Source organism: Gymnogyps californianus, chromosome 8 (assembly GCF_018139145.2).
Source record: "Gymnogyps californianus isolate 813 chromosome 8, ASM1813914v2, whole genome shotgun sequence".
NCBI lineage: Eukaryota > Metazoa > Chordata > Aves > Accipitriformes > Cathartidae > Gymnogyps > Gymnogyps californianus.
In genome coordinates this window covers 32,141,568-32,167,467 of record NC_059478.1, presented here as the reverse complement: position 1 = coordinate 32,167,467, position 25,900 = coordinate 32,141,568, and the positions used below count along the sequence as shown (strand labels likewise).

The following is a 25,900-nucleotide window of genomic DNA, read 5'->3' as shown; positions in this document are numbered from 1 at the left end:
GCTCGGTGCAGACCTACAGCCCCGGCGTCTCCAGGCTCCGAGCATTTCAAATAGGGCTTATTAGGAAGCAGAGAAGCTTAATTAATTGAAAGATCGTTTTCAGATCTGTAAAGCCAGATGGTTTGTGGGTGAACCGTACTTGATTTTAATGTGACATTTTAAGGCATTCAAGGCAACATTTTGGAGCGCAAGTCTCTAATGTCAGGCATCTTTTTAGCTACGTAAGAGGGCAGGTTTTCAGAGGTGATGAGCAACTGGATTTTCTGAAGACTTTAACAGAAGGGGTGGGACACTCAAAGTCTCGGACACTCAAAGACTCAGACACTCAGCAATTTGTTTAAACAAGCTTTAGGAACACACGTGATTAAGGCTCCTCCCCAGTTGCCTAAAAATTAAGGCTGCTTGACAGAAAAGCAAAAAGATTTTAGTTTTATTCAGTTTAAGTTACATTTCTTTTTATTACCTGTTTTATTTTTCTAGGGAGCAAAACAAACTAAACCACTTCAGGCCAAATCCATCTATATAGGATATATGTGCAAGCACCCTGACCATGAACTGTCCCATATTGTTGCTCTTTTTACTTTCCTGACTCTAGTTTTTAGAAGTGAAAAGAGGAGGCTGTGAGTAAAATAGGAAAAAAGTACAATTTTTCCCCAACAATATCAATTTTTAAATTTGATTTTTAAATCTTTCTCAGAAAATGGCAACAAAAATGCAGTATCCTTGAATATTTTTCTTTAGCAAAAAAAAAAAAAAAGTAATTTTCCTTTAGATATGGTTAAAAAAATAATTTACAATGTAACATTAAAATGAGACACTACCCATCCAGGAATAATAGAGCATCCCAGTTCTGAATACGAAATGGCATACTGAAATTCAAAGAATTACTCATACATTTTGCCATCTTAGTTTCTTGAGGTTAAACTTTGATAACTGCCTGCCTTCAGATGCTGAATAGTACAGGTTTAACTAAAAGCAGCAACTTTTAACCTAGAGATATGAGAATGGCTTGGTAGTTTTGATCTGTACTACTTTTTAAATCCACAGACAAGTGTCTGCTCTACATCACGAACTACTGCCATCATTAGTGCCTTCAGGTAATAATCGCAGCAGGAAGACCAAAACTTTGATTAATCTTGCTACATCCCACTTGCAACATATTGGGCAAGAAAACATGGGGGAAGTACTCATTACCCATGGATAATCACAGGGCATCCGTTTCTAGGATTCCTTATGAGAGGCCCATCAGGAGAAACAAGGCCACAGACAACATGAAAAATTACATTAAACAGCTGAAAAATAGCTAGATACGTGACAAACTTATTCGGTATGAGCTCAGACATTGCATAAGACTTTCTCCAATTGTTGATTGGGCTGGGATTACATTTCTATAGCTCCAAAGGAGCACCAGGGTAAGACTACTTTCATAAAAAGAATAAAAGTTTTGACATCAGGTTTCCTATTGAAAATGTCTCCTTTAAAATAACTTGCTTGCCAAAGCAGTTCAGCTGCCAGAAAGGGAGAAAAGCAGGCAAACTATTCCCTTAAAAGCAATGACTGTGCTATGCTGCTCAGGTACACGAGGCATTGCTCCAGAACTAGGGAACGTTGGCTCATTAGGAGCAATTAAAAGAACTCTGAGGGGATTTTAAAAACAACAACTTCCAAAAACAAAACATATATATACCACATGCATTTGTTTATGCAGCTGTAATGAGTGATGAAATCCATTTGTGAGCTGAAGTCACAAGATTCTAAGCAGGTCTTTGTTTAATCTCAGTAAGTCATGACATTTCCCTACTACTTATAATAATGTGATTTGGATCAACATTTTCAAACTTATGCACCTGGTTTTTAACAGTGCTTACCAATTCCACTTCTCATCTGCTTCGCTCAAGACTGAACAGTCTACTTCTGAGCCACCGCTTCGATTAAGCGTCCTAAAGACAGATATAGAAACCTTGTTTTACTTTAACATATGCCTGTAATTCTTGAATTCAGCATATATTCTGCAATTCTTACTCAAACTGAGACTCTGTGCAACCTACAAAGAGTGTAAATAAAAATCAATGAGACCATTAGTGGAATGAATACTTACAGCATCAGCCCTTCTGTAACCACAAAGTCTACCCAGATGGATGCCCTTAAAAGACTTAAGAAGGTTTGCTATAGACAATGGCTTTCGTTCCAGCATGTTGCTGTGACTTGGAAGAATAAAATGAAGATAAATGCAGCTGTTTGCTGCTTACATTAATGCAGCATTAGTGCCCTGAGTAACAAAGGTAGGACAGAGTATGCGGGGAAAAAAAGATTCAGCACAAATAACTATTAAGTTACATACTTTTTCTGTGTTTATAAACTCTGCTAGGCTTTAGATGTATTATTATATAGCTTTAACAGTATACAAATCAGTAATCCTGCATATAAATCAAGACCACATTTTTAGCTTTGATATTAAGGAGAAAAAAAAAGAAGAAAAAAAAAAGCATTTGACACTGCTGCTCTTGCCATTACCCTTCTATTAGCTTTGCAAACAGATCTGATGTTTTGTGAGGATCAGATCAAAACTAAATGAATCTAGGTCCACTGTTAATATAAACAGAGTGACTTCTTTATATATCTTTTAAGAAGGGAAAAAAGGTTAGACTCCTGATCTGAACAAAAAGTCAATCTACCTAATGCACAAGAGCAGGACATCCCAGACAGAGAAAAAATTCTCTTAGCCTTTAAGGTCTGAAGGAAAGCGTTGCTGTCTACACCCATTCTCCATTCTACACCCATTCTCCATTCTGTTTCTCATGTTTGGATCATTCATCTACAGCTCTCCAGGGTCCCAAATGAGCCAGGAGAACAGGTGGATTTTACAGCATGTCACCAAATGAAGATGGCAGAAGGATATAAGGAAAATGCAAGGATCTTTCACCTAGAACGTTTTGTTCCAAGCAACCTCTTGTTTATACACAAATGCATAAAGTACAAAACAATTTCTTCAGCAGCTTGGACCCAAACTTGGGAAGGCTCCAAAAAGGCCAAAGCCAAATATGCATAACCAGCAAAGTCAACGTATCACCTAACTGGCACAAAGAGAATATGTTCCTATACCTTGCATTTTTTAAGATTATTTTTGTTGATGTAGGAAAATAATATGCACTATGGCCAGTGTCTGTCCTGATGCGAAAAAAAAAGTCCTAAAACAATTATCAACATGAGGCAGCCACGGAAGCACTGGAACTCCTGAGATGGGAAGCGGCACTTTTTTTCTGCCATTTTCAGATAAATGCACCTATTGTATGTGTTTTTATGTTCCACACAAGTACTACATGGACTTGGGATGAGAGATGACATTCTCAGTAGGACAGTATGAACGCTTTGTTGCCTTCCATTTTCTTAGGATGGCTGCATCACTCAAGTAAAAAAGTCACACAATGTATACAAGCCATATCAAACAAGAATCTGATATTCTTAATGCCACATCAATTTATATGTGCTAGATATATTCATGGGAAAATAAACTCAGATGAGATCTTCCTACCTAAATTCTAAGTCTATAGGGATTATATTTTATATTCCCCCATTTCCAAAGTCCTGTTCAGTTATTTTTCTTTAGCTTTTTGGGATCTACTATACCAGTGTGCCAGAAAGAAAATGACTGTAACTACTCAAGTCAGAGTAACAACTGAAAAACACCTCTCAGTAGAAAACATTATTTAATATGCTAGTCCACATAAATAAACACAGGTGAAAAGCTCTGAAAAGGCACATTAAAAAAAATAACTGTGAAAGCATTAAGTAAACAGTTCCCTTACTGGATTTGCTATAACCGACTAAAGCCTTTCTTCCCCTTTCCACATTAAAGGAGAGCCCTAAAACCACATTTTGCGTATTTTATTAGTTCAAACCTTTTCTAACATGGTTCCCAGGGCAGACCAAGTCTAACAAACTTTAAAAAATGAATCTAACATTGTTCTAAAATAACAGTATTAGAATCTGGTGGAGTGTGAACAACAGGACTATCAATAAATGTCGACTCTTATTCCCAGACCCAGAATGGAATTCTAAACAATTTTCAGCCCCTAAGATTCACAATTTATTGAACCTGGACTTGCACACCAGCTTTAGTAATCAATGTTACCCATCTCATGCCTCTGACTGCTTTCATCAGAGAGAAGAATTGCCCATTTGGAGAAAGAAAAACATTTTTGTGACTGTTTTAAAAATCGTAGTTGAAAGTTTCTTGAAAGGTCAGAAAGCTAGGAGTTATCCTGCTAGAAACAGATTAGCAGGCAGAGGGTAGGCAAGGTGGCCAGGGGTGTATGGGAAGTATAATCTATCAGATTGATAGCACCACTATGTATATGGTACAATTATATCTTATCTTCCCAGCCCTGCAACCAAAATAAACCACACTGAAGTCTTGGAGTCTGATTCTGTTGTCTTTAAGTACACACCCCTTAGGGTGGCGACCCAGGACACACCACACATCTTTTACTTCATGTAAGACAAAATCAAAACAAATATAATCAGTATTTTTCCTTTTAGGACTCTCACTGAGACTCTTTGATGTGTTTTCCCTAATCGCTTTCTCTTTTTAATCACCACACTCAGGGGTTTCACTGAGCTTATAATGGTCTAGTTTTTATGTAACCTCTTCCATGCGGGCGCCTTCCCAAGCTCCCAACACAGCAACTGCTGTAACAGTACACAGCAACACTACACCAAAGAATACCTTGTCCAAATGAAACCAAAAGGGAAATTTAGATGAGTACATTCTGCTTAGGTTGGAATTTTGGCTCAGACACAAGAGTTAACACTCCTGGTCTTGCAAAAAGAAGCTCTAACGGAGATACTGAAAATGAAAGTATCTCTTCTACTTCAAAGCTGAAAATCTGGCCACTTCTATAACGTGTTTTTCTGCTCTGGGAAATTTTACTTATCTATGCCCATTCATGAAGGGGAAATCCTTGGTCCTACAAGTTAGCTGTGGGTTTGCCATTCACTTGGCTAGACCTGAGACTCCACCAGTATGATTTAGTACCCATGGTATAAAACTAGTTAAATTTCTAATTTCTATACAGCTGCTTGCCAATTTGTCTTAGGAGCAATTATTCACATTTACATTTTGTAAATTATTCTCTTTAGCAATATCGCTATTTACATAGAGAATCCTTAAACAGATTACCACATTCTTTTCAGTGTTACCTAAGAGGTGCATTGATGTACTACAGTTCTAAAATTTTCTAGATCCACTATTAATAAAATGCCTAAACTTAAAATAGGCACTATGCAAAACTCACATAACTGGAACACCTATAAAATGCCCTGTAAACAGCTGCCCTACATCTAAGCTGCCAGTAGATTCATGAGGTTCTAGAGCTAATTTCCATTTATCAGCTAAGATTTACTGATACCGCTGATACTCATTTCTGTTGTTCTCTGCTGTGCCTTGTCAAGACACTGCACATGGAGGAAGCAAGAGCTAAGACAAGAACTGGAAACATTTCCTTCACGTGGGAAGGTGCCCCGCTAAGAAACTGCTTATTGAACCTGACAGTGAGCGTATAAACAACATGAGAGGGAGTGCTCACACATGTACTCCCAATAAAGGCGAGGACAAGGCGGTGAAAGTCAGAGCTATTACAAGACAAATACATATTAAAGACACTGGTTTTAATCTCCAGGATACTAAAATGTTTTTGAGAGCTCCCAGTGTTTGGGGGAGGAGGGAAGGACAGAAGTGGGTAGGGGGAGCAGTAAGCTCTACAGAGACTTTCCTTACAGTTTGTATCGCCTTTTGTGGGAAAATCATTCTAGAAAAAAAGCAACAGAGGATTTTGAAACTAACAGAAAAGCACTTGTTAAAAGGTAGCTTGCTCTTTGTAAAACTTCCCATGAGGCCTGAAAAAGCACCCTGAGCATGCACTTTACCAGACAGCTTTGCATATGAAATGCCGTTTGTTTCAAAAACAGTTGTATATTTTTACCAGGGGGGTTATTCCTGTCAATTGTCCCCTGATTACTGATCTGTGAGAAGCAAAAAAAGGAGTCAGAGCTACCACAAAGATATAAGCATAACTACTAAAGTTCATGGGATTTTCAACATTCCCCCTCCTTACCCTGAAACTTTAACCCTTGAGTGAATGCTGCCATATATATTTCCTTTGTTTGGCTGTCTGGTGGGCCACCTGGAAAGCATCAGCACTCTAAGAAAACTGCTATTGTTTATTGGGAATTTCCTTAAAACAAAATCTTGCTGTCCATTGCCACTTCCCAGAAAGGTATATTGTTCTATCACCACCCATATCAAATCCAAGTGCAGAGACATGTTTACGGTACGTGCAGCAGCTCAGATAGGCTGGGCTGTCGCAATCCTGTTGCAATCCTGTGCAGAAAACAGAATGTTAACACTGGCATGCTGCTCCCACGCCCTCCCCTTTTCAGGCTTTACATTAACTCAGTGACACCCTGCTAGGCACAAGGTTTATTTACACAACACAAAGTCTTGAGACGAGCCTTTGTTCGACTGCAATGTTGACAAGGCTTATGAAGCACTACCGACTATAGTAAAGGTGTATTAAGAATCAACTGAGGACCATGTATGAATGAAATGTTTTGAAACTCGCTTGATTGAGTTTCCAGCTGCAGCGCAATTCTCTTTTAGCCAGGAGCTGTCGGGACAAACGAGCGGAGCTCCTGGCTTTCACGGAGACCAGTGAATTGCACTAACATGGTGGTTCCACAAGGACTTTAATCTGGGATATGCTGGTGACACCCTGAAAAGAAGCAAATGCCTCTCTCCCCAGCCATTCAGGTTTTTGCTGGGATAGATTTGAACGGGATGTATTTCCCAACACACGTCACCTCATGGCTGTGTCAGTGCAAGGGAGGGGACAGCGTGGGAGCAGGAAGAGGGCAGGACTGCCTCTTTTGTCAGCAGTGCCTGCCGAAAGCACTTGGGGACATTGTGAATGGTGCTGATTTACATCTGTGAAAAAGCGCTCCTTGGTTTTCCTCAAAAAATATTGCTATATGTATAGCATTTTAAAATTTAACATATGTGTAAAAACAGGCAAGAAAGCTTAGGTGCAGATTTATTGGGTGGAAGTGTCCAAGGGGGCTGTAAGCTTCACCTCCCCAGGACCAGCAATACCCACTCCTGTGAGGAGGGAGTGGTTGTTGCACTCGCCCTCTTCCCCAAGGGGTGTATAATGCAGAAGAGTTCCTGTGTTTCACGTTATCACCTTCTTGTCAAAGTTTTGGACTAAGTATCAAGGCTTTTTCTTTAAAGAAACTATCTGTGTGAATCTGGAGCGGTGCCGGTCGCTGTGCCTCAGCTTCCCGCTTCTGGGAAGCTGACATGTAATACTTCCTCCTACACAGCATTTTTGACATTAACAACTCCAAATCATTGTCAGAGCCTCTCACAGCAGAGACTCTAAATGTAAAGGAAAAAAAAACAAACAACCAACCAAAATCTCTCCAAAAAAGGAGGCCCATAGCAACTGGAAGATATTTGGTCAAAATGTCAGAGAGTGACCAGAGAGTGAAAATGGCGTAAATCTAAGTGCCAGTATATGCTCTACACAGTCGTGGGTCAGATTCAAAATGCATTACAAAGCTGATGAACCAATAAAAATGTCAATGGTTGATATTCTAAAAGCAAATGGGGCCAGTAACAAATATTTTATACCAATAAGTTACTCCTAGATCTTCTTGCAGATGAAATTCCATTCCTTTTCTGTACCTTTTTCCTTAACACATTTTTTTAAATAAAAACAGTTCATACCACTTGTACAGCACTTATTCCCCACAGATCTGCATGCTTTACTAGAACTTCAGTCTCATTACACCCATTTTACAGGCAAGGAAACCAAGCCACAGAGATGCAAAAAGTGATTAAGGGTCATTCAGCAGGGAGGCAAAACCAGGGAAGACTGCAGTTCTATCCCATTTGAGTTTATTCTGTTCTCCTGTTTTTCTCTACTGGTATACAGAAAATAAGATTACTTCTCATTAAACTCACAAGGTTACATTAAAGAGGTGAACAAATTTTTGCTTCACTTTGTAAATTCTCTTGGTTGTCTTGAAGGGATATATATTCCCCACCACTACTGCTACAGGGTTAGGTAAATACTTTGCAGACCAATAACACAAATGTGAAATACACCACTGTTCTTATTAATATTTATGTAATAATCTAGGGCTGAAGCTGGCTATCATTGAATTGACCTCAGATCTTTGACATAAATGCCTATTTGAAGCACCTGGCAATAGGCTGTAAGCATCCACACCCAGAACTGCTTTGTCCGGGCTTGCAGTTTTGCCAGCCACACACCTTTTCCTATACTGACTGTAAGGAACGCAATAACTGGAAAACATCAGCACAAAACATGCTTATATAGAACAAGGCTAAGTTGTACCATTAGCTCTTACAAAACACGCGTGCTTAACCTCTCTCACATGACTTACCTGAGTCCACAGCCCATTCTTAGCTGAACAGAAGCCTCTGCAAATATGTGCACAGTGCAGCTGGTACGCAGATCTCTAAATACCATACAGCCATTTTTGGAATGTCTTTCTAGTTGTGCTCTCTAAAAAAAAAAAAAAAAGGGGGGGAAAGTAAAATTTAAAAAAAATCTGAATTTCAATTAGCAGCCATCACAGCCCTTAGGCCTTTGCTTTATTATTGTCCTTTTATCCTAAAAATTTTCCTTGATCTCATGAACTTGTTTCTAATATATTCAAATGTTATGGCTTTTTATATGTTTCATATGTTCTCAACAGACTGTGTAAACAGTCCTGTGAGCTGACCAACGCGTCTACCAAATGCACTGCCGGCTGTTCATGCAGTACTTCCTCTAGCACCCATGTGAACAGTGCTCCTGAACCCATTGTAAAAAACCAAGATCTGAGGTAGGGATCAATACTGATTCTGGACTAAATTTGCCATCTCTGCTTCATTCTGAAACAAGGGAACATATAGACACTGCAGTGTTGGCAACTGCATACAATTTTTACTGAAGAAAAGAGGAAAGAACAGCAGTTTTGAGAGTTTCCAGTATCCTGGTTCTTCTCCTATGGAAGTCCTAAGGGATTGCTGTGGACAAGACCGGGACATTTCCATCCCGTGAGGGGACAGGGCTGCCCAGACCAGTGGGGAACAGCTACGCAGTCGCTGTGTGATACATCAGCTGTGATCAGAGATCATGTTGTTTATTATTAATCAGAAGAGAGTGAGGAAGAGTAGCAGTTTAGTAGCATCTTCTCCAAAACTGAAGTCTTTAACTCCGCTTGTGCTTTCAGGTATTGTTCTACCCAGGCCATGCCCTTTCCTCCCTACAATGCCTTCCTTGGCTATTTGGCAACCCTAACTGCTCCCACACCATGACTCCAACACAAATGACTGTCATCCAGAGTGAATGTTTCCATTTGAATTACATGAGCAGGCGCTCTGTAAACTTCCCCACAGGCTCCGCCACTATAATCCCTGGGAAGGAGCAACCTGCAGTACCTACTTTCACTGTTCAAGGCTTTCTCTGTTTATTGCTACTACTGTCAGAACATTACTCGAATTTAGACAAGTGTCCTTACATCTGTCAGCCACCAGCCACTGGTGACATTCAGTAACTGAAACCCACTGTCCATGTCCAAGCCTGAACCCACAGCATAGAGAAGGAAAGCTTGATTGCTCACTGGAAATCCCTAAGCTCTATGGTGCTTTACACTAGGCATTTTTGGTCTCACGCAGACTCGCTTCCTTTCCTGCTCCTGTTGCAAGCACTGCGTTATCCCAGGTTGCCAGGAGCCTACTGCTTCAACAGCTGCTAAGACAGAGTGAGGTGCCAGCTTTGACAGGATGCCAGATTGTTTATTAATTAAAAATCCAAGCATTTTGTATCCGTTCTGAGACCCTAATCAAAACTGAGCTACTTTACCAAGGGCTCTGAATGCTTAAATCCAGTTATTTTGAGGCTTTCAGTCATGATTGGCAACCATAAATCAATGCATTTTGTTGCCACTACTTACTTTAATACGTGTTTATTGAAACATCAAAATGCCAGAAAGCTAACTTCAGGTCTCCACAGTGAAACCACACCTCAGTAATTTCTGAACAAATGCATGCTTCCAGCGGGATCTTTGTCCCCAAACACAGTAAATACCTTTTCAAAGGTGTTCTTCTGCCTTCCCACCACTCAGCATTAGTATGCTTCTATTTGTATGGTAAATTTTTTCACGCTGCCAGCTCACAATGCTGAGCGCAGCCGTCTGCTTCCCATATGCCACACGTCCTCCAGTGCCTCCTCTACTGCTTACCTTCACTCTTCGGGCTCCCACTGCGGATCAACTGCTATTCTGCCAGCCTTCTTCATGTGTAGAGGATTTTTCCGACTGTAAGCTCCACAGGACGGGAACTTTGCCCAATTCTCTATTTCTTGGAGTACCGGCTATGCTATGGTATAGAAATAATGAACACAGAGACATTAATGGTGTGACATTCAGATTCGTAACATCCTATAAAGCATGAGGAGCAAGGTCCCAGTGTTCCTTTCAGACTCATCTCTAGACAATGTAGTTAACTTCTATTCGGTAAGTTTTTTGACCAAAATCATAAAATACATACAGTTGTTTGAATAAAAAAATACATAGTCCATTACTTATTTGAAAATATATTTCTGAGCACTTGCAGTGACCACTGAAATCCTCTATAAAGCTAGCTGGGAATGGGAAAAATAATAGCGAGAAATCTAGTATAACTATTGGGTAAAGAGGAGATCATCCTATCCACTTTAGAGACAATCATATAAAATCTTTCATTCATATGTTGCTGCACATAAACATCCAGGGTTTGAATTACTCAGGCAGCATTCTTAAAAAAATGGAAAATGTTTTTAGTGGTTCCTCCCTTACTTCTGCAGTCTTTCTCCGTGTTTACAGTCAGTGTTGCTGTCCTGCCCCAGAGGTAACCCAACAGGTCTTGCAAAGTCTCCTAACTTTGCCCCACCTCCATCACTCACAATCTTGTCTCTCTAACCTACTCATTTTCCTCCATTCCACAAACTATTAGTTTCAAAGAAATTCAGAGATTAATTAAAATGATTGGTGGGATGAGTAGGTGAGGGGGACAGGCTAAAGGGCTTGACAAGAAGAAAGATGAAAAGGACTAAATGCGTATAGCTTGGTTATGCGATGACTAATTGAGGGTGGAGGAGATGGACATGATATTCATTTACAAGTGCCTGTAGTTCTAAGGAGCATTTTGCCTGTGCAAACTGAAGACTAGCTCAAGACTAGCTTTCGGTCTTCTTGTACAGATCTGGTTCCAGGGTCCTTCACTTCAAGCTGTGAGTCCCACTCTTCCCCCAGCCTATGCATTCCCACTCCTCCTTTGTATCCTCAAATTTTTTTATTTTTTTGTTTTAATTTCAGCTCAGCTTTCAGCCAGATTCAGTTCCTGGATCTCTGCCTGGCCACATGAGCCCTACTGGGAGCAAAGAGCAAAAGGAGAGGCCATGGAAGCTGGGGGTGGATGAGGTGGCACCTCTTTGCCACACCTCTGCTGCGCTGCAGACTTAGGTGGACTTGAACCGACTACGAAAACACACCTTGAGGAACTGGGAGCAGGAGCACCTGTGAATTACTTTACTTCCACTTAGCCTAAGGAAACTCTGTTCCTTGTGCCCTCTCACTCCCAGCTTCTTTTACTATGCTCTGATGCAGTAAATAAAAGAAAAATACTTGCTCCTTCTGACTCTTCATTGTCTCCCTCAGTTGGGGAAACCTGCTCTATAGTAATTCCTTAAGCAAGTGAAAAGCAGTATAAGAAGATCCAGTAAATCCCACTCTTACTCACTTCATGCAGAGGTGAAGCAGGATATCACATTTGAAAGCATGGAGTAAAAAAAAAAAAAAAAAAAAAAATCTATATAATAAAACTAATTGTCTATATAATAAAAATATCGTGGAAACATCTCTGATGAGGCGAAAAAGCAAGATGGTATAATATATCTAAGTTTAAAGAAAGACTGTATGGAAACAAGCATTTTCTTTCTGTGAGCACTGTTTCTAATACAAAAGAGCAGAAACTGTCATTTATCTTTTTTCTTTTTTTTTTTTTTCCAAATGGTCTAGAAATAAGCCAAAAGCATTTGTGATACAGGAGTGAAACAACACAACGAACCCATTTATTCCTGGACACCAAATACAATTTAGACGGATGTGGTATGTATAAGAAATTTTAATTTGTCCCTGAAAAGCCATTTAATTATTCAGATTATCTGATTGCCTCAGTCAGTCTTGTATTGACTGATGAGAGAACTTTATAAATCAAAATCTGCATTACTGCTGCTCAATGCATCTGCCTCTCACAGCAACAGAGATACATAGTTCATTTCCAATCCTTACCCACAAGTTAGTTTATTGAGACATGTAAATGGCTATGGTTTATAAATGGGCCAGTAAGTGTTCTTTCATACTACTAAAGGAATATTTACTTAAGGACATCAGGAAAGGGGGGGAAAAAAGCCCTGAAGTAATAGCTGTTTAATAAATCAGGGCATAGTCACCAAAATTCCCAGCTCCTTGGCTAATGGCCACGAAGGATCACTGTCTATTCAGGAGGCCCACTTCTGATCTGCAGTGCTCAGTGAGTCTCAGATGGTGAACTTGGGGCACTCGGATGAAATCTAAGCTGAGACCTCCATAAGCGCCCGCTCACCAGTCGGTCCCGAATTAGTTAGAAAATCCCCTCGGAGCACCAAAGAGCATTTGTCTTTGATTTCAGAGCTCTCCTGCTATGCACAACCTTTATGATCGGCTTGACTGTCTATTGCCAGACTCGACCAAATAACCTCTAAGTGAGTAACAATTAACATAATGAGTGGACTGATGGGTGTCCCCCATAGCTACAGGCCTCAGTAGCAACACGTCTCCAGCAAACTGGAATGTCTAGTCCTGAAACTCCACCTCTGTAAAAGGAAGGAAGTAGAAAACTAAAATGGGTGGAGGGTAAAAAAAAAAAAAAAAAGAAATTAAATTACTTTAAATGAATCCCTCCAGCCCAATCCAACATTCACTGACGCTAATGAAAAACTTGCATTGATATCAGTGGGGCTGAATTGGACAGACTATAAAGGCACAGTTTTTCAGGTCATACAAGTATGTATTAAATACAGTGGTTAAAGCTACACTGACCATGTTCCTTGTAGTCTGAACTTGGCTTTCTAGGACAAAAGAAACATGCAGAAAAAAATCCAAAAAGATAAAACAAAACAACAAAACTCTAACATATTAAATGTCAACAATTAATCAGAACACACTTAATTAGTATTATTTGTCTATACAGAAAACTGACTAAAGCAAATTATATGCGTGGCTTCCTATGTAACAGAAACCAGGAAAAAAAACCTTTTTAGCTTAATTTAAAAAATAATTCTTATTTCACAATAAAAACGTCCACACAGCAAACTACTTAAAATTCATGTCTTGCGTTTCTCCAGAATTTCTTCCTTGCATAGACAAGTCCTTTATATACATCAAAACTGCACGCTGACACAACAGAGACAGATTATTTATGGACTATCTCGGGGGAGTTTTAACGCAGCAAGGACCGCCACATCAGGTCCGACTAGATACCCTATCTCTGAGAGGAGCCAAGCGTGGATACCTGGAGAGGCACACAAAACCAGGGCACGCACACAGCAGTTTTGCCTCCGGATGCTCTCCCAGGCACAAGCCATTTGCAGCATTGGGATTTCCAGAGCCAGAGACGCACTGCATTCGATAGCCCTTAAGTGATTTCTCTTCTGTGAATTCATCTAATCACTTTAAAATCCCTCAGTCCACTAAGCACTCTTGCCAAGGAGTTCCACAGCTTAACTACAATTCTGTGAAGACATTACTCTGGTTTATTCTGAACCTGCCAGTTTCATTTGCTGCCCCTTGGCTCTTGTGCCAGAAGAGTCAGGCACTGGCCTCTATTTATCTTGTATGTAAAGATTAAAAAGGAGTTAAACAACTGCTTCTAGTATTCACTGCATTAATGAATTTCAGAGATTTCCTTATGTATATGCAATAACTTACTGCTGTTTGACTAAACTATTTGCAGCTGAAGCTACAGCGGCAGTTGAGTAGTCTAAGTTACCTGCAACACAGACAGATGCTGCCTACCTGAAGGTTGTGTGTATACCAACAGCACACAGTGAGCCCCCACTTCTCGGCCAAAACTTTGTATTTCGTGTCACGGGCTGTTAACACAAACATACAAAGAAGGGCACGTATTATTTGCATAATTCCAGTTAGCATATGAAGTAGCACCAGTGCCCACCCTGTGGTCAAATGAAGTCAGGTGGGAATACCAGGGGAAAACAGAGAAGAAAAAAAAAATCAACAACTTCAAACAGGGGAGCTAGACCTTCACTTTTCTTTCACAGCTGCTTGTGTTTCTGTTTGCTTCATTGTTGCTTCCTATACTCTAACTGGTAATTATGTCATTATGTCTAGGAAAAAATAGCACTGGAGAATTTGAAAGTGCATTTTCAAACCTAGACATAAGTTTGTCAGCTTCACATATCGTAAAAAGTGATTGAACCTGATAGACCAAGTTCTTCACTGACATAAGAAGCTGGACCACCCTCCAACAGCAGGTAACAGCTTTGTGTTGCAAGTGTAAGGAGCACTTGTTGCACTGTTGGCAACATGATACCACAGTACACCCCTTCAGTCCCTGTCCTACCCCATATTGTCACTGCCTGTCCTTAAAATAGCTGCTGCACTTTGTTCCAGAGGTAGCTGCCTGTCAGCATTCACAAATTCACACCTCCCAGAGAGAAGGGTGTGCGCGGGGCAAGGTGAGGAGGGGGAAGGTAAGAAAAATGGATCCAGGCAGTAGGGAGCATCCTTTATTAGATACGCACTGTACCGATGCATGCCACGTTCAGCATAGAGCAGTTACAGTGAACCAGAGATCACCCATCTGTTGCTCCGAGGTGAACGTGCCAGCACAGGCTTTTCTCCTCGACTAGGATCCTTCAACTCCAGCCTTTTCCCTCCCAACTAACCTGTACTTCCACAGTAATACTAGGACACTCTTTCTAAAATTAGGCCGTCGCCGTCCCCTCCCCTTGGAGGACAAGTTTGGAGAACCCATCTGGAACCAAGCTTTTTCATGTCAGGTTTTATTTCCCCCTGCCGTTATCACGGCACGTTTTTGAGACCGGGAATTGACATCCCCGATCACTGCAACGGCAAAGCCATGCCCTTGCGTACACCCCCACAGCAATCAGACCGTATCGGGCGAAACCCGCATCACCCGCGGAGCTGGCCGGGGAGGAGCGGCTCACGGGGCCCGGGGGCCCTCAGCCCTGCAGGAGGGCGGCTGAGGGCCCTCTGCACGGCTGGCGGCATTGGCGACGCTCCGGGAGCCGGGACGCCCTTCCCGCACGGCAAGGCTCCCCCGAGAGCCGCCGGCCCCGGCTCGAAGGCGGGTGAGGGCGAGGCCTCGGCCGCCGCCAGCCCCAGGCACGCCCGGCCGGCCGGCGGGGAGGGGAGGGGAGGCGCTGGGCCCCTCGGCGGGGCGGGCGCGTCCTCGGCGGGGAGCGCCGCGGGCGCGTGGGCGGGGGCGGCCCCGCGGCGGTTGGTGCCCGCCCTGGCCCCGCGCGCGGCCGCCGCGGCCAGAGCACCACCCCCGGCCCTGCCTGGAAGCCGCCCGGGCGGCGGGACGGCGGCGAGGAGGGGAAATCACGTGAGGCCTCCCCCGAAGCGCCACCTGAAGGGCCGTACCACCGGTGGGGAGGAGGGGGGGGGGTGGTGGTGGTGGCGGGGGGGGGGAACGACAAGCCGAAACCCGCCGGCGCACGGCGGAGCGGGGCCCGCCTCCATCCCGCCGCAGGGACCGGCCGAAAAACAAACAAACGGAGACGAAAACAAACAGGGAGAGGCGACGGTTTAGCGGGCGACGGCCGCAGCGGCGCGAAGGGGGCCGAGCGGCGCCCCCGCCCCTCCGGCGGGCGGTTGGTACGTGGCCGTTAAGGAGGCGCCGCCGGCGGCCAACCCCGCTCGCGCTCTGGACGCGGTAACCAGATATTCAAAAACAATACGTCAGCCCACAATGCCCCGAGCCGCCGCCAGCATTACCTCATCCCACAAGGCCCCGCGCCGGCGCTGAGAAGCTTCTAGGGGCGGGGTGGCCATGGCGACCGGCTGATATGCACCGGGCCGGGCCAGCGGCCCGCCTCCCCCGGGAGAGGCGGCGGCAGCCAATGGGGAGCCCGCGGGGTGACATCATGGGCTATTTTTAGCGGGCTCCCGGTCGCTGATAAGTGAAGGGCTCCACGCCGGGAGCGGGCTCAGAGCGCGGGGCGGGCGGGCAGGCAGGCGGCAGCGCGAGTCCGGCCGCCGGGTGGAGGCGAGCGGAGCAGGCACAGCGCGGCCAGCACAGCAGCGCGGAGACCGGGGAGGGCGCGCAGGAAGGCGGGGAAAGTACTCGCGGCAACTTGTGGCGGCGGCGGCGGAGCAGCGTCCCGGCCCCGCGGCGGCGGCAGCAGCAACAGCAGCACCAGGAGAAGAAGGCGGCGGAGGGCGGCGAGGCGCCCCGCCGAAGCCCCGCGCCGCCCCGCCAGGCCAGGCGGACTCTCAGCGCGGCGGCGCCAGGGACCGCGGGCCCGGCCCGCGCCGGGAGGACCCTCCGCGCCCCGGCGAGAAGTAAGGCTCTGCTTTCTCCTTCCCCCCTCCCTGCGCGGCCGGGAGGGTTGGGGTGGCCGCGCGGAGCGGGGGGCGAGCGGCGGCCGGGCAGCTTCTCCGCGCTGCCGCAGCTCCCGGCGCCACTCCGCGGACTCTGTTCTATGAGTGCAAAGATGGAGCCTACTTTCTACGAGGATGCCCTGAACGCCAGCTTCGTGCCGCCGGAGAGCGGCGGGTATGGATATAATAACGCCAAAGTGCTGAAGCAGAACATGACGCTGAACCTGTCCGACCCATCCAGCAACCTGAAGCCGCACCTGAGGAACAAGAACGCCGACATCCTCACTTCCCCCGACGTGGGACTCCTGAAACTGGCCTCGCCTGAACTGGAGCGGCTCATCATCCAGTCCAGCAACGGGTTAATCACTACCACGCCGACCCCGACGCAGTTCCTCTGCCCCAAAAATGTTACCGACGAGCAAGAGGGGTTCGCGGAAGGCTTTGTGAGAGCCCTGGCGGAACTGCACAACCAGAACACCATGCCCAGCGTTACCTCCGCTGCTCAACCTGTTAACAGCGGCATGGCACCTGTGTCCTCTATGGCCGGCAACAGTAGTTTCAATACGAATTTGCACAGCGAGCCCCCGGTGTACGCCAATCTCAGCAACTTCAACCCCAACGCACTCAACTCCGCACCTAACTACAACGCAAACAACATGGGCTACGCACCTCAGCATCACATAAACCCCCAGATGCCCGTGCAGCATCCCAGGCTTCAGGCTTTGAAAGAAGAGCCTCAGACTGTACCTGAAATGCCAGGGGAAACTCCTCCCCTGTCCCCTATTGACATGGAGTCACAGGAGAGAATCAAAGCCGAGAGAAAACGCATGAGAAACAGAATTGCGGCATCCAAATGCCGGAAAAGGAAGTTAGAAAGGATTGCCAGGTTGGAAGAAAAAGTGAAAACTTTGAAAGCCCAGAACTCAGAGCTGGCATCCACTGCCAACATGCTCAGAGAACAGGTTGCACAGCTTAAGCAGAAGGTCATGAACCATGTCAACAGCGGGTGCCAGCTAATGCTAACACAACAGTTGCAAACGTTTTGAAGAGACTGTCTTAAATGAGAACTGTGATATTGTGGTATAACTAAAACAAAACACCAAAAGTGGCAGATGCATAAAGCTAATGGTAAAAGCTGAAAGGCTGAGTCCTGCCTGTGCTCTGCAAAGCGCATGTGTGGAAAGACTGGCAAGCCTTCAGCTTGAGTTAGTAGTGAAGCGGCCAGCACCGCTCCGAGAAGTGCTGTTCCGGCTCCGATGAGATGTCAGATCTTCGTTTAACATTGACCAAGACCTGCATGGACCTAACATTCGATGATCATTCAGTATTAAAGGTTAAACTGCAATAGAAACTGTAGATTGCTTTATGTAGTATTACTTAAGAAAAAAAAAAGTGGGAGGGAGGTTTGTGGGAGGCTGATAAACAAAAAAGAACTATTCTGCCTGCCTTCAAGTAAATTGTGTATGTACATATCTTTTTTATTTTATTTTATGAAAGTTGATTAATGTCAATAAACTACTTCATGACTTTGTAAGTTATTTTTATGTTGTTTATTTGGGCACTGCCCAGTATTGTTTGTAAATAAGAGGCTTTTTTTTTTAGCACTCTGAGTTTACCATTTGTAATAAAGTATAATTTTTTAATGTTTTTGTTTCTGGAAAAATTCTAGAAGGTTCTATTATATTTAAGAAAAATAAAATAATTAAAATGCATTTCCCCCTCACACTTTTTTCTTGCTAGTACCTGAGTTGGGAAAATGCCCTTTATGCTGAACTCTAAAGGGTAGGGATTAGGTTAGACTTACTCTGTAACTACAGGCATGTCCTGGAGAATGTGTGAGGAGGAGAGGGAGAAGCTAGATCCTGATCACCAAGCTAATACAACTTTTTGAGTTGTCCTGAAGTTGTAGTTCCCAATTGTAACCTGACTAGCTTGCCTGCCATATTCTAGTGGCCCAGTTCAGACAGCTAACTTTAAACAGGTTCTGGAGGGGTAGAAAGCCAGTGTATGAAACTGCTCCATACTTGGAGCAACTGGCTACTTGATCTGACATGCTTTTTATTAAACTAATGCCCTCAAGAAGATAAGGCAAGCAGTTGTATTTAAAAAAACAAAACATGCTGTAGACTTCAAAAATAGAAACATTCACCTTTATTCCTGTGTTCCTTCCTAGGCAGGAGGTGATCCTTGTTTGTTAATATTTATGACAATGCTGCTGTCAACAGTAATTTTATAACCCTTTCCCTATCTTGAAATCCTTTCCCTTTTGGGTGTCACTATGGGTTCTAAACTTTTTAGCAATAGAAAAGCTGGGAAAACTGAACCTAGTGGGAAATGAAAAGAGCAACTTGCTGAAAAACAGCAACTCCTGTTGCTTGTTTTCAGCAACTTGCTGAAAATAGCAACTGCTCTGGCACTTCACATGTATTTTTTATAAAATAGTCTTGGGGTTTAGTACAATGGCAATATAAATACATACCTTAGAAACATGCTACTTAACTCATCGAGGGGGGACACAATTATTATACCAGGATTTTCAACACCGTACCCAATTCATTTAGTTTAATAAGCATATATTTGAAGGGAGACCAGATGTTTTCCTACTTGCTATTTAGAGCCAAACAGCTAAGAGGAAATAGATGCTATCAAAAGACAGCCAGAAAATATTAGAAATTCATTGTTAGTGAATGCTAACTTTTTAGAGTAGGCAGTCTTAAAAATGTCTTTTTTCCTTAAAATAGGAATAAGCATAATTTTAATTGAAGTGACAGTCTTGTTTAAGGTCACTTCACAAGATGACTAGATAATTGGATATATGTACCTTTACTGTTATCAAAATGATACCCTGAAACTTGCAACTACTGTGGGTCAGTTCCTTACAGGAATCATAGAAGTATCTTTCCTCTAACTTTTTTCCCCCCATATTATATGCATTTTATCATATGAGGGGTTGTTTTAATGTTTAAAATATGATAATATGGTAATCTACTTCCACATCATAATCCAAGTGTCAAGGTAGGCACTATTTAGATGGTGTTTGCTGCTGTCAGAGGAATACAACTGTAACAACACCAACCAAACAAAGGGTTACTAGGAGGATACTATAGTTTGCCAAGAGTACATTTTGCTGATGTCAGCAACCCGGAAGGTAAGTTGATTTTGACCATATGTAGGAATAGACAGCAGAGGGATAATACACAGCACTGCTGGGTGTGGTTTTACAGGGATTTAGCAAGTGCCAACTAGCAAAATAAGCAGGGCAAGGAGATTAATTACCTGCAAAGGTGCATGTTTAACTCTCAACAGTGCTGGGTTATGGAATAGATGTTACTAGCAAGCATTTTGCTTAATCACCTAATTACGTAAAAAATAAATACATTATATAAAATACTATGTTAATTAAATACAGCTGAGTGACAGTCTGCTCCACCCTATCCTAATACGCACACACAGACATTTAGCATTGCAGTTACGTGTTTTCTCTCTCAAGTACAACATTCTGTAGCACAGGCAAAAAAGTTACTGAGTAATAGCACTGCTGGTTAAGTGGGCATCGTCTGATGGGTTGGTTTCTGTGACACGAGTTACTTGAGTCGGTCCAGCTCGGGAGGTACTGGTGTCCAGTCAGAGAATCTACTGTCAAGCAAGGTGGTTTTCAGTGTCAGTTATGCAGTTTCACAAAGAGAAGAGGGGTGGTTTAGAAGAACCCTTTCTTTGGTCCCACATCTCATTTGAGGATCAGGCCTAAGACAGGGCAAAGTAAGTTAATATTGCCTCCACCTCCATCTGTTTTGTAAACAGTGTGGTGGGCTATGAGCCTGTTGCTATCTGGTCCACTTCAGCATAGATTAAAATTTAGCACTCTTAGTATATTACTAGATCACTCAGTGATCAATATGCACAACTGTAAAGAAAGACACACATTTGTATGTGGTGAAATGCAGTTTTAACACTTAACTGCCACAATTAAAGTTGCCTAATGCACTATGTGCCTTACTTCTATAAGGAATAGTCAGTTCTCTCTGAGATTCAGAGAGAAACTCTCTTTTTGTTGCCCCAGCTGTACTCACAAGGGAATATTTTGCAAATAACAGCATTGTGAACATGTATTTTGTTTGGCTGTGAGTGTTGTCAACGGATTCAGGAAGTGAAGTCAGAAAAAGGCAGGGTTTCAAACAGGGCAGGCTACACAGAAATGCCTAGGCAAAGAGCCTCTAATCAGAACAACATGTTTGGGACACAGGAATATTAATTAGAATTTGGGTCTGTACTAAAACCAACAAAACCCTCACACTTCTGTCCCATGAACAGAAGTGAGCTACAAGGGGGGTTTGACCATGATTACTCACTGAATAATTTTAAATCTGAAGTACTTGTCATTACAGAAATAACAGTAACAATCTAACTTATGCTACAGTGGGAAGGAGTTACATACCAGCCAGTTTCAATCTCAGAACACAGTAGCAGTTACTAATACAGTCCCGATCCTTCAATTGCCTACGTCTCTGTAGGTCTAAAAAATACTGACCTCAAAACATGGCACTTTAAATACCAGCATAAGGCAGCGCATACCCATTTAACAATGAAGTCCAGTGACCAAAAGATGCCTTAGCCATCTTTCCATTTTATAGGTAGCTGTCAGGAAATACAGACAATATCCCTCCAAACCTATGCGAAAAATGACTGACAGTTTTGTCCCATGCAGAAGCCTAAGAAATCCATTATAATAATTACTTTCTGAAAAAGTAAATAGGCTTTTCAATGAAGTATGTTGCTGCATACGCATTAATGATCTTATCCCCACAACTGCAAGAAGCAAAGAATCTAACTTGCAGGCACCCAGATTACAGTAGAGCAGGCTTACATCATTTATCTAGTATCATACAGCACGTATGGACACTGCACGGTGCAGTGTGGAGCCTGAACCAGCGGCAAAATTGGAAGTTTTACAGCTGGATCAGCACAGTGCTCTGCCTGAGTGAATAACCCTGACTGAGGCTCTGGGGTTATTAGCCCGGGCAGCATTACTGAATAGACTGTGGAGGCAGATGGACCAGCTCAGGCTGGAACAAGCTTGGGCATCGGTGGAGTACACCATGGAGTGTGGTGTACCATGTCCATGAGAAGTACAAGGCACAACTAAAAAAAAAACCACTTATCTTTAATATCAAGCCTAGCGCTTCTCTGTTCTGCACCTCTTCTTCTCTACCCCTATTCTCAAGACTCAGGTATAACAGCGTATAGTTACCCACATCAAGAAACTAAAACCAGTTCAGGCAAAGTTTGCTGTATAGAAAAAAAAAGCTGCAAACATCGTAAGTGAACACAAAATATTGCTAACAGGCAGATGGACAGCAAGGAAATAATATTTGAAATTACCATATACACAAACCCATTATGAAACAGAATATACCTTAGTAACATCTAGCATTAGGGACAGGGGAAGGAAGGTAGTATTAGCCTTCCAACTAAAGAAAAGGAAAATTCAAAATGTAAGTGGTTCACTTTTTGAGAAGGTAATTCTTCCAGAGAAGTGCTTGTTCTTTAGAATTACATGCACTGCCAACACCAGTGTCTGCACCCAAGGGCTGGTGGCAATCCTAATTCTACACGTATACATTATGGTTGACATGAACATTGTAATATATCCTCTGAACAGAGAATGGTGCTTCTTACAAAGAAAACTTGTAGAAAGTCATCATATAATTTACCATGAAAGCCTCTGACTACTTAAACAGTTTTAGAGTGCTTTTGCACAGCAGGGCCCTCTTTTCCAATTTTGCACATTATTCTTTGCAGCCCATTTTTGTTAAGGAACAATGGAACTACAAAAATCAAATTAGACGTTCATCACGGTCCCTTCTGTCCTTAAATATTCTGAAATAGTAGAAACACAGTTACAATGGGGAAGAATGGCTTTTTTAAAAGCTAATTAAATATTGAAAACACTGCTAATTTTCTTAGTTACAGAGTAACGACAGACATTAGGGGAAAACAAAACAAAAACCTAATTCAGAAAAATAAGTGAGTAACCTATTTTTGAAATCTCATACAGAACTTGATAGGATATGACTGACCTGATTAATCCAAATCTTTACAGAATACCTAGAAACTAACTCTGTAAACAAAAGTGGAGGAAGAACTAGTATTTCTTTTCCTCAATCTCATAATTAGTGTTTTGAGCCTTGTATTCTCCAAGCAGTCTTTAGGTTGATTCCTTAAACAAAAGGACCAGCGACTTGCTAGGAACTCTTCTGAACTGTCAACTTTGTTCCTTATTCTCTTTTAAATTAAAACTGATTCCTGTGAAACCTGGCAGCATAATAGCACCAAAGATGTGGGAAACAGGACACAATTCCAGCAGATGGAGCTCAAAAGCAAACAGTCCTGGAACAAGCTGCACAGATGCCTGCAACAGGAGCCTTTCCTCAGATGGTGTAGTAGCCAGAAAAGTCTTCAGACGAAACCCACTATCATGCAAAGGTACTAAAAAAAGATTAATTTTAACAGCTTCCCTGAATTCTTAAAATAATCACTGCAATGAGTAGGGAGATCCTGCATCATTTTAATCATAGAATAACCACAGTTATTTCAGAGGACACTAAGGGTTCAAAACCGAGCATCCATGGCTATGTTTCTGAATTCTCATCCACAATGATGAATTAGTAGGCATGACTTTTATGTCTGCTGTTATCATGCCTTTTATGTCTCAGATAACAAGTCATGAAAACAATGCAGGCATAATCCAGTGAATGTTGCTATTCAAACTCAGAAAGCCAATCACATGGCACTTATACTGAAAAGAGATAACTTAAGAAGCTTTGAATCTCCACCGAGTGGATCACTGGCAGGTTTAAAAGCATGGCCTAGTGCTACCAAAGTTGGAGCCTACCTATTTCAAGTGATGCGATTCTCAAAGCTGCTGACCTCTGTGTGACCACAAATCAAAGCACCTTGGCAACTATGAAAAGTTCATTTTTTTTCATTTGTGTCCAAAAGTAGTTTTAGAACTTTTAAGAGTAGCAAAAATTGTGAGCTGCTGCACCCACCTTGCAAGCTCTGGTTGTTGTTTTACTTTCACCTTGAGAAGTCAAACACAAGAAGTTCCTTTTTAAATTAAGCTGTAACACTTTAAAGATATAGCTCAGGATTTATTCAGTTTAACTTCTGACACCTAACTAAGTTATCTAGGTTAGGAGGCACCACAGGTTCTCCTTATGGTTAACAGAAAAGCGCGGGCCTCTTCAGAGAGTGATTTGGGCAAACTAAATTGCTAATTGGAAGTGCCCATGCCTCAGCAGTCTACTTTTTTTAACTTAGGAGCCTCCAGTCAGATAGGATGAAACCAGGGTGTGATGATTACCTGATTAGAATCAGGAGACACTTCCTTTTATTAAACAGAAAAGTTCTGCAAACATCCACCACGTGTTAGTGATGAACAAATTTCCGTATGCAAAGTTTTACTCTACTGCATCATATACATAATGTAAACTCTTTTTTCCCTATACAAACAGTAAGGAATCCCTAAACATTAACTGTTCAAAACTCCTTACAAGTCATTAAAAACAAGACTTACTATGAACCCTCCAGTGGTGTCTCAGGGCCCCAATCAAGATACAATCTTTATCATGCTAAGTAATCGCCAAGTGTCTGACCCAAATACCTGAAGGGGAGAAAAAGAACCCAAATTCTCAAGGCAAAATCCATCTCTAGTTTTCTTGTTTGGCTTTGCTACCATACAGATTGTCTGTTCTCCCTGCTTCCTGACTGAACCAGATAAAGTATTTCTAAATATATATATTCTAATCAGTTAACAAAGTGCTTTTATATGCAAAATTATATAAAAACTATGTAAAGCTATACAGTAAGAATAGCTGACTTCAGGACTGACAGTACAAGAGTTTACAGTTACTCTGCAACAGGGTTACTGACCAAAGCTAACCCTTGAAAAGTTAACAGCAAAGTTTCCTTCTTTAAATGATGGAATGTAAGCAGAATTTAGTGGTCTTTGCCCAGGTTCCTTCTCCCTGAAGCAGAGATTTCTAACCAGTATCTTTCCAGTGCAGCACTGCAGGTAGCAGCACATCTTTCTCTAATTACCCACTACCTCAGTTTTCAGGGCTGTGACCTGTGAAGAAGCAGGCTGCTTTTCTCTATGCAGATTTATCTGTGCTTTTAATACATTAGCTTGGTTAGAGACTTCTGAATTTTATTTCCCACTTCTGCACTCCCAAAACTACCTAAGCTTAGTATATTTAGGCAAGTGGCCCTGACTAAGCTTCACAACTACTGACAGCTTTTGCTTCCGTGTAATTTTGCGAAAGCAACAATAATGTTGACCAGTTTGATTCTTTCTGAAAATACTGATTGACAGTTACCAAAAAGTAGCACTAGTCCTAAAGATGCCAGATATACCAGTTTTGGAAATCAGGCCACTGATAAATATTGGAAAGAAAACATGTTTAAAAATCATAGTATCTTTTTATGTTGGGAAACAGGGATGTGAGAATTTCCAGAGCAGAAAGAAAGAAAGAAAATGAGCAAGGGCAAAACATTTTGTCCCAAGAGACTTTTTTTCTTATCAGGAATTTGTTTAGCCTCAGACTAAACTTTTATTTTCATAAGAAAGTTACATAGCTCTAGTTCTTTAAAACTGATTGTTTCAAACTGGTACACAAGTATGCACAGTCTTACTTTGTTGATATAACTTGGGGTCTTGCTGCATGACCTCGAATAGCTTTAGCTGTGGTGTTTTAAGAAGCTACCAATAAAGCAGTTTAGGTTTATATGCCAATTTGTGGACTGCAGTAGCTAAACAGTTGGCCACTACTGCTACAAGGGCTGCTGCTGCCAGGCGAGCACTGACAGATCCGCCTCCTGGCCTTAGGGAGCTCAGCTTTGATGTGTGTAAGCGTTTTTTTCACATCGGTGCAGCCTGAGCAGCCACCTTTTCCCTCCTCCTTTGCCTCTTCTCTTCCACTCCCTCATTTGTGCTGGTAGTGCTTTTTGGAATATTGCAGGATACTTATTTTAATCTGCATTGCTTCCCTTATTCTGTTAACCACACAGCTCTACAAACACCTGAAATGATGGGGGGCAATAGGGGAGGCGGAACATAAATGCAGGTACAAGCAGTAGGGATGTGGCATCTTCTGAAAGAAATGCT

The 25,900-nt window shown here is 42.5% G+C and overlaps 1 protein-coding gene and 1 long non-coding RNA gene across 3 annotated transcripts in view; one reads left to right on the top strand and one right to left on the bottom strand.

Annotated features, from left to right (window-relative positions):
• The window catches only part of LOC127018968 (uncharacterized), a 65,003-nt gene extending 50,780 nt beyond the window's left edge, over window positions 1–14,223 (bottom strand). For both annotated transcript variants that reach the window (XR_007766849.1, XR_007766850.1), the window contains exons 1-4: window positions 14,164–14,223; window positions 10,312–10,447; window positions 8,467–8,588; window positions 1,869–1,940 (exon numbers count right to left, since the gene is read on the bottom strand). This is a non-coding gene — a long non-coding RNA (uncharacterized LOC127018968). The remainder of the gene's footprint in view (window positions 1–1,868; window positions 1,941–8,466; window positions 8,589–10,311; window positions 10,448–14,163) is intronic.
• Window positions 14,224–16,367: 2,144 nt separating this feature from the next.
• Window positions 16,368–18,446, top strand: JUN (Jun proto-oncogene, AP-1 transcription factor subunit). Its single transcript, XM_050901299.1, has one exon. It carries the CDS (start codon window positions 16,836–16,838, stop codon window positions 17,778–17,780), a length of 945 nt encoding a protein of 314 aa, XP_050757256.1. The 5' UTR covers window positions 16,368–16,835; the 3' UTR covers window positions 17,781–18,446.
• Window positions 18,447–25,900: the final 7,454 nt, after the last annotated feature.